Source organism: Prunus dulcis, chromosome 3, assembly GCF_902201215.1.
Source record: "Prunus dulcis chromosome 3, ALMONDv2, whole genome shotgun sequence".
NCBI lineage: Eukaryota > Viridiplantae > Streptophyta > Magnoliopsida > Rosales > Rosaceae > Prunus > Prunus dulcis.
The window spans coordinates 13,687,821-13,697,553 of record NC_047652.1 but is presented as its reverse complement, the minus strand read 5'-3'; the positions used below and the strand labels follow the sequence as shown (position 1 = coordinate 13,697,553).

The 9,733-nt window shown below is 38.4% G+C and overlaps 1 protein-coding gene across 1 annotated transcript; it reads left to right on the top strand.

Annotated features, from left to right (window-relative positions):
* The first annotated feature begins 5,801 nt into the window (after positions 1-5,801).
* Positions 5,802-9,610, top strand: LOC117621805 (protein DETOXIFICATION 8-like). Its single transcript, XM_034352351.1, has 7 exons — positions 5,802-6,041; positions 6,998-7,542; positions 7,825-7,911; positions 8,015-8,071; positions 8,209-8,447; positions 8,633-8,838; positions 9,548-9,610. Exons 1-7 carry the CDS (start codon positions 5,802-5,804, stop codon positions 9,608-9,610), a joined length of 1,437 nt encoding a protein of 478 aa, XP_034208242.1.
* The last annotated feature ends 123 nt before the right edge of the window (positions 9,611-9,733 follow it).

Genomic DNA, 9,733 nt, shown 5'->3' with positions numbered 1-9,733 from the left:
TTGCAGTTTCGGCTCGTGCAGGCAAATGAGCATTTGGTGCCTTGTGCAGTTTAGGCTCATGCCGGCAAACGAAGGAGCGTTTGGTGCCTTGTGCAGGAAAATGATCATTTGGTGCCTTGTGCAGTTTAGGCTCGTGCAGGCGAACGAAGGAGCGTTTGGTGCCTTGTGCAGGCAAAGGAATATTTTAGTGCCTTGTGCAGTTTAGGCTCGTGCAGGCGAACGAAGAAGCGTTTGGTGCCTTGTGCAGTTTTGGCTTGTGCAGGCAAATGAGCATTTGGTGCCTTGTGCAGTTTTGGCTCTTGTAGGCGAAGGAGCGTTTGGTGTCTTGTGGTACGTTGTGCAGTTTTGGCTCGTGCAGGCGAAGGAGCGTTTGGTGCCTTGTGCAGTTTTGTCTCGTGGAGGCAAAGGAGCATTTGGTGCCTTGTGCAGTTTTGGCTCGTGCAGGCAAATGAGCGTTTGGGTGCCTTGCAGTTTTGGCTCGTGCAGGCGAATGAGTGTTTTGGTGCCTTGCAGTTTTGGCTCGTGTAGGCGAAGGAGCTTTTTGGTCGAATTTGTGTCAAGTGAAGTGAGAAGTATCCTCCTTATGTTTTTCACCTCGGGAGGTGCTCGACGCATTATTCTTGAAGAATCCCTTGGGGAAGAAGTCATGTAGCGTGATAGGGCTAGGTGACCTTTGTTTCAAGAGTTCATCTTTTGGAACCATTTTGTTCATATTTGATAATTCATTTCCTCTATGCCTTTTAGGTGATTGAGGAGAACTTCTTTTGCTTACAAATCTTTTTGATTCAGCGGTTCTTGGCAAAGGTGCACTCTTCTGATGTAGCTTCCTCCGAGTGACCAATGCCCATCCTTCATTATTATCATCGAATGAATCGACACTAATTTGACTTAACACCCTAACACACTCATACGGATTGAGTTGATGGGTTTCATAGAATGCCCCTAGTGATTGAAGTGAGGGCGAAGGTGTCGAACCAGATAAGACAAACGAGATCATAGCACGGTTAGACTCTACCACCTTGTCAAGATCCATTTCGATTCTTCCTTGTTGTGCCAACTTCATCATGAGATCTTTCAACACGAAGCACTTTTCCACTGGGTGACTGATGACACGATGGTACATGCAGTATTTCGGGTGGTTAATATGATTCATCTCTTCAGGGCGTTGGCACTCAGGTAACTTAATCACCTTCTTCTCTAGTAAGTCTTCCAGCATGCCTTCTACGTCAGAGTCTAAAAATGATACTTCTTCTCCTTCATTTCTTTTAGGGTGTGTCGTCGTGATTCTTGATCTTGAATCGACTCGGCCTTCCTCGCATCTTTCTTGCCTCGAGTGGAAATCTTCATTGGAGTAGCACTAATCGTCATTGACTCCAAGATGCGTGTCCTCAAAGAGTCTGCCCCATTTCTCGACGACTTGTTATTTCGATCACTCACCATTTCCTTTCTTCCATCGTGATTAGCGATACTTAGCTCTATGTCATGTGCACGAGTGGTCAATTCTTCGAAGCTTCGGGGTTTGATCCCTTGAAGAATATAGAGCAGACCCCAATGCATACCTTGAATGCACATCTCTACAGCCGATAACTCTGAGACTCGATCTTTGCAGTCGAGGCTTAATGAACGCCAATGATTGATGTAGTTAACAACAAGTTCGTTTTTTCGCTGCTTTGTGCTAGTGAGCTTTAGCATGCTAACTGAGCGACGAGTGCTATAGAAGCGGTTGAGGAATTCTCTCTCCATTTGTTCCCAGCTGTCAATTGACTCAGGTTCCAAGTCAATGTACCAGTTGAATGCAGTGCCTCGAAGTGATCGGACAAATTGGTTCACGAGATAATCGTCGTTAGTGCTAACGCTGTTGCACATATTGATGAAGTGGGCAACATGTTGTTTAGGGTTACCTTTTCCATCAAACTGCATGAACTTTGGAAGTTGATAACCCATTGGCATTTGAAGGTTGTCTAACCTTTTGGTGTAAGGCTTGGAATAGATAGATGTATCTTGAGAAGGCCCACCATATTGAGCCCTGATGGTGTTTGTGATCATGTCATGAAGTTGTTGGATAGATAAAGAACCAACCGAGGCAGTGTCGCCTTTTCCGTACGACTTATGACCCCACTATATTTCGTGACCCAATCCTTTCTTACTGGATTCAGCTTCATGATGTGATTCTTTCTTATGCACGTCTTGACTATGTTCTTTATCTTGATGTCTCTCCCACTTGTTAATGAGAGAAGCAATCTGCACATCCTTCTCTTCGACCATCTTCTTCAGTTTCGTGACCGCTTCGCTCATATGGGCCAGCTGTTCTTCAATAGACATTGCTCCCGTCACCATGACCTGCATAGCCATAGAATAAGACTCACCTACAGACGCCAAGGCAATCTTCTTATGTTGGTCGTCAGGCGGGGATCCATGGTATGACCTTTGCTCGAGTCAGCGTCTGAAACAGGCGAGAGTGAGCGTTTTCTTGAATTCTTCGAACCTGAAAAACTTTTTTCTTCGTTCCGAGAGTTTCTCTCATCCACTCGGGAGATAGTCTTCTTTGCCCCCAAGGAGACCAAATTGATAACCGGTTCACGCCTTCGGTTCACATCTTTCGCCTTGGCTTGAGTCAGTATGGAAGTGACATGTGGAGTTACGGATATCGCCTTGGCCTTGCTTTGGGTGACGACCCCAGCAGAATCTCCGCTTGAGAAGGAGGTGCTCACGCTTTTGCCTCTCGTCGCGGGAACAGATTGAATCTTTTTGGAAGCCATCGTTTTCGGTGTGTTGGTTGATTTTGGAACTAGAAAAAGAGATGAGAGGCAGAGATAGTCCCATCAGGCATGCCAAATTTGTAAACACGAATTTCCTACGACAAATGAGACAAGAATATGTGTATAAAATAATATTATATTAATGAAATTTAGGGTTACAATCTCTGTATTGAATCCTCTGATTCGATCTCCAAAGTGTTTAAAGAAAATTTGTGTTTGATACAAGGGTCGTAGAGACTTGATCTTTATCAAATGGGTAGCACAAAGCTTGTTTGGTGTTTGGGATTTTTCTATGGTGAAGGAACCGGCACGTATTTGTTGTGCTTGGTGACTCTTCCAAAGTAGGGTGAAGAATGCAGAGAGTTTTCTGTTTCTTCTGAGTGCTAGGTTTTTTCTGAGCCCTTCTTTCGTCTTGAGGCCTCCTATTTATAGGCTTTTGTAGGATGCTTGACCTAAATAACTTTCCCTATTTAAAACCTTGTTTTGTGGGATTTTGATTTGATTTAAATCAATTCCCATAATTTGGCAATTTAACCAGATTATCTTCAATTGATTGACTGATTAATATTTGATTTAAATCAAAGTCAATCACAGAAGATTCTTTCCATTAATTTTGTCTTCATCTTGAACTGTTTGATGCACTCCGTCGGATGTCGCCACGTGTCACTTTTTGACAACTAATCCGATTTTGATGAGTCATACGCCACATGTGCAAATTATGAGGCCCACAATTCAATCCACCGAACCCTAATTATTTTTTCGTCCAATGGAATTTATTTCACCAAAATTTCTTTGTCTACAGGATCCTTTGAACAATGACCTAAACTCCTTATTTATAAAACTCCTAGAAATCGTACATAAGGTATAATTACAATTGTTATAAAAATAGGATTCCTTCTAATATAAGGTCTTCTTTATTTCTCCTTATTTGACTTGATGAGACTTGAACCATCTTGAACTAGGAACTTTGACAACATTCTTTGCAACAAAAAGAATGACTTGGCTTCTTTTTAATTAATTTCCAATCTTCATCTTCTTGCCCTTTTTAGCACACTTTCTCGTATTTCACAAATCTCACAAAACCAATTAAAAACAACCGATTTAATCCAAGAAAATTAACAAATAAATAAGCAAAGGAGGCATAAATATATATATATATATATATATAATATAGGCTAATCACTACTCTTGATTAAGAGTTTGAGTACTTTGAATTCAAATTTGATATTGTTGTAACATATTCTAACTAGTAGATTAGTTTTTGATGCTACGAAAGAGTTCAATCATTTGAAAAGTGAAAAACAGGTTGAATAGTGTGATACACGATCATGTATGAAGACAATGTTGCTTGTATTCCTCAAATCAGAGAAGGGTTCATCAAGGATGACATAGTCTCAGCAAAAAGCCAAGAGATTGGAGTTAAACAAATTCGTTCACAAAATAATCTGCAAACATTTTTACCAAATTTTTTTTCTGAAGCCTAAATTCCAAAATTAATGAAAATCATGGGGATAATTAATTAGGGGGAGATATCAATAAGGGGGAGCATCCCAATTCTACTACATAAAGGATATATGCGCGTTGTACTCTTTTTCCCTTCGCCTAGGTTTTTGCCTCATTGAGTTTTTCCTAGCAAAGTTTTAACGAGGCAACATAAGCGTGTCCAACACCATATCAATGATCCAGAAGAAAGTTGCACTCTTCTTCCCTTCTCTTCGGTTTTTTCTCACTGGGTTTCCAAGTAAGTTTTTTAATGAGGCAACAATGTCATTATATGGTGGACATTCAAGAGCGAGTGTTATAAATCTATGGAATATGGATGACCACCATAACATCAATTACCTCCACCCCTTATTGCTTTCTAACCTATGCCCTTATTATTGTAATTAGTAGCTATAAATTGTGGGTTGAATACCTCTATTGTAATCCTATAAATAAGCGCTTATCAAAGATGAAGAAGATGAGTTGATATAAGTTCATAGAACAAATTCTCTATATTTCTCTTCCTCTTATTGCTCTCAGCAATTCCCCCTAATTTTATAACAAACATTATTTTCCTTATTTTGGTTACTTGAAATTGAAATAAATAGACAAATACAAAGAACTTGTACAATCACAACAGAAAACTTTAATAAAGGGAAATGAAGGCATGCATACTTTATTACAGTGGAAGCAGTTAGAGGGACTGGTTTGGTCCTGAACTTTGCACAGGCTGAGTGACACATTAAGCAAGTGATAGTCTAAACTATAAAAGGAAGGGGAGTTTTTCACACACACACATTCTATCAAGGTGTCATGGGAGTTTTAACCTGAGACCACTGGTTTACAAGTAAAGTTCTTTTAACACTGGAGCTAGACTCCGTTGGCTAAAAATAATATGTTTTTGTTAGAAAAATTATAAGTTGACATTATTTTTGAAGTTACAACATTTGAGGAAGGTAGTATTGAAGCTTCAGATATCAACTTTAGTGAAATGAGTTTCATCTGCAGTGAAAAGTTATTACCCGATCATCCAAAGCTGAAGTGTGAACTGTTATTTTGCCATGACCAGTTTTCTGTCCAATATATAAATATTAACAAGACAATGGCAACTAGTGGTCAGGATTACAATCAACGTAACCTGTCGCTATTTAATTTTTGACCAAAAAGCTAACCAAAAATTCAAAACATTAACGTTTTGTGATTAAGCCATCAAAGAATCTACATCTGTACATGAAATCTATATATAATCAATTAAAAAATCTACATCTGAATTGCTTTTGACTGGATGTTTGCCACAAAGTAATAAAATAAAATAAATGTCACTCATTAATCATTTAAATTAAACCTATGCATAGTACAATTTGGTCTCTATGGGCCGGTAGAGACGGCAAGCATCATATAACTCTATGTATATTCTGAGAGCCAACTTAGGGAATATAACCCGCCCATTCATTCATGCTTGTTTTCTTTTTAAGTTGATAAATATAAATATATATTCATATATAACTGATAGACATATAATTTAGGCAGAGGAACACCATCGCCATGCAAAAGAAGGAAATGGATAAGGAAATCGCGGAGACGGTTGAAGACGAGAAGACATGGGAGGTGACATGGGGAACATTTGGGAGAGAGCTGAAGAAGGAAGGCTCTATAGCTGCTCCAATGGTGGCGGTCTCAGTGTTGCAGTATCTTCTGCAGTTTGTTTCCATGATAATGGTTGGGCATCTTGATCAGCTCTCTCTCTCTAGTGTTGCCATTGCCATTTCTCTCACCAATGTCACTGGTTTTAGCCTGCTTGTAAGCCATCTTTCTTCTTCTCCAATCCCACATTCACTATTTTCTTTTTTTTGGATATTTTTTTTTTCTTTCTTGCATGAAATTAATTTTTCTTTTTCTTGGCACTAAAATATGACATCTTGCAGTATGTTGTCTTGAATAAGGGGTCAATTATTGGCGTTACTTATCAAGTTGGCCATAATATATACAAGCGGCTGCCTTATCTGCTGACAGTTTTCTTTAATGAGCCGTTCAAGTGGTCTCTTCTTTAAACATTTTTTAAATACATTATGCTTTAGGTTATTAGATTATTATGATATTATGGGGGGAAATCAGGATGGATGTTGTTGGGGTACACTTGATAGTTGACGCATTGCCAACAAATAATCACTTTCTATGGAGAATCATTTTTCTATATAAATTATTTTTAGTGGTTTTAAATGATTTTATGAAGAAGCATAAGGGATGTGCTTCTCCTTAGAATCACATAAGTGATTATATAGAGAAGTTCATGGGAGGTACTTCTCCCCATAAATGATTCAGGCCCATCCATAATCACTCCCAAACGAGAATGACTAAAAGCGCTTTCAAATAATAAAAAAGGTTTTTGACAGTCATTTAAAAAAAAAAAAAAAGTTAAAAGTTAAAAAGTGTTTTTGGGTTTTTGAGTGTTCTTTCCAGAAAACTTTTCATGCACTTAACGAAATCTCTTTCAATGAAAGTGTTTAATTATAAGCAGCAGTGTTTTTTGTAAACACAATTCAAAACATGCCCCTATCTTCATGGTTTCTTTATTTAAAATTTATCCTTCTAAGTCAGATTCGGCGTAAAATTGGTATGTTGAAATTTGTGAGTGTGTTCAGTGAAAATTTGGGTGTTACTAGGATCGCTTTTTTCTTCGCCGTCCTCTTCTTTACACATCCATGGACATATCTACCAATTAAGTACTGATGAATTCATTTGTATTTGTGGATCAGTCGGGAATGGCTGGTGGATTGGAAACACTATGTGGGCAAGCATTTGGAGCAGGACAATATCACAAACTTGGAACTTACACTTGCACTGCAATGCTCTCTCTTCTCTTGGTTTGCCCCCCAATATGTGTCCTCTGGATTTTCTTTGACAAATTGTTACCCTTAGTAGGCCAAGACCCCCTAATATCCCTTGAAGCACGCAAATACTCTGTTTGGCTGATCCCGGCACTATTTGGTGGTGCAATTCTCAAACCGTTAACTCGCTACTTGCAGTCTCAGAGTTCAATTTTTCCAATGCTCCTGTCCTCCTTTGTCATTCTACTTTTCCATATACTTGCAACTTGGGGTTTTGTATATAAGGTGGGCTTGGGAAGCAAAGGTGCAGCCATTTCCTTTAGCATGTCCACTTGGTTGTATGTGATATTGCTGTTGTTCTATGCTTTAATTTCTTCGGCGTTTGAGAAGACCCGTATTACATTTTCTGTGGAGTCTCTTCTCCACATTCGACAGTTCTTTCGCTTAGCTGTCCCTTCGGCTGTAATGGTTTGGTAAGTTCTCCTCATTTTCTTTCCTTTCGATTTTCAATTAATTACTTTTTTTTGGTGAATTACTAGTTTGTTGTGTTCATTACCTCCTTGGCCCCTCAGTCAGTCTAACCTTCAAAGTAACCGTTTGTGTTTTGACATAGCACTCGGTAGGCCAAGAGTGTAACAGTTTGTAAAGTTACAGTTGCCTTTGACAAATCTTTATTTGTGTTTATGCTTGCTATATATTCCCAATTCCAAGTACTTAATATCTTATTTTGTGTTGCTTTGGACAAAAATATATAGTCTTAAATGGTGGTCTTGTGAGCTGATTATTTTGCTGTCCGGCCTTCTACCAAATCCGAAGCTGGAGACTTCAGTACTTTCCATATGGTAAATACTTCAAACTCAGTACTTGACCACCTTTTATTTTCACAAGAGGAAGAAGAAATTACATTATTTCTCAGCTGATGCGATCAAACTTGTGATTTTATAGCCTTACAATCTCTACATTGCACTTCACCATATCATACGGATTCGGAGCTGCTGCGAGGTATACTCTCAACATTCTAATTTCTCACTCCATTCTGATTGAAGAACAAGAAAACAAAAATACAAAACAAATACGAAAAACGTTACCAAATGGGCCCAATTGATTCAAGTAAACTAAAACATCCAACTGTTTTACAGCATTCGGGTGTCAAATGAATTAGGAGCTGATAATCCACAAGCAGCTCGAGTGGCTGTTTGGGCTGCCATGTTTCTTTCTGTCACCGAGGCAGTTATTGTGAGCACAACTCTCTTCTTCTGCCGCCATGTTTTGGGGCATGTTTTCAGTAGTGAGAAGCCGGTCGTCGATTATATTGCAGTCATGGCACCTCTCATTTGCCTCTCAGTTTTTATGGACAGCTTACAAGCAGTTCTTTCAGGTTAATTATTATTTATCTTATCATATATGGGAGTGTGAGCAATGCTACATGGATTAAATTCGTGTGATGTCTTACTTTTTAAATTTTTACAGTAACTGTCGTCTATGAGATTTGAACTCAGAAGATCTTTGAACAGATTTCGGATATATAAGACCTATTTTCTTTGTTTTTGTTGTATCCATCAGGGATAGCTAGAGGAAGTGGATGGCAGAGTATAGGGGCATATGTGAATCTTGGGGCATTTTATCTAGTTGGACTTCCAGTGGGTGTTGTGCTCGGATTTCCTCTACGCTTAAGGGGAAAGGGCCTTTGGATTGGAATTGTGGCCGGATCCATTGTGCAATCAGCTCTTCTTGCTCTTATCACTGGTTTCACCAGTTGGTCAAAACAGGTTTGTGAGTCCAATAATTTCTTTTCATTATTCCTTGGCTAAGTATATTTGCATCCATCCTTATTCAATACATGACGAAATTTTAAGAGAACTGTCGAAATTCCCTGAACTTGTAGCTAATTTTAAATTTCCCCTATGTTTTTCCTAATAGAATAAATGCCCTTGAACTATTAAAATTCGCAATCTTTCTCCCACCCATTAAATTTTCTCATTGTTAATTCAATTTGCTGTTAAAATACAAACCAATAAAAACTTGATTCCGATGATGCAACTAGTGTGGGCCTCTTCAAAATATTGCCTTAAAAAACCTCCAAACAAAGGAAAATCCAATCCAAAAAAAAAAAAAAATTACCACTGCATCAACCAGCAGAAAAAAAAACATTTCTCCTAATAAACTGCCCTCCTATATGTAGCAAGAAGGTGAATCCGCTTCTAGTTGATTGGCAATGAATCCAAAATTTAATACACTTCATCAAGATTGACAACTTAAACTTGAGATGAGACAATCTGACATGTTATATTACTTGTTAGAACAATAAACTAAACTAGACACTCTCATTAATTAACTGTATATATAAGAGGATTAATTTGTATTTGAATAGGTCTAAATTTGTCGCGTGATAACACAACATAACATCTTTTTCACGATAATTTGCCTTACAAACATAAGGGACACACATCTAACCATCTCTATACGTATCTATTTCAGGCAACGAGGGCAAGGGAGAGGGTCTTCGTGGAGAGGTTATCAGAAGACAGCGAAGCAAATTGAATTTTTTTTTAAAAAAATATTTTTAAAGTCAGCTTCTTGGAGCCGTTTTATCTGCTAGCTAGGGTTTGCAGTCTTAATTACATCATCTTTGCTCAAATTAATCAGAAGGCAAGAAAAAAATGA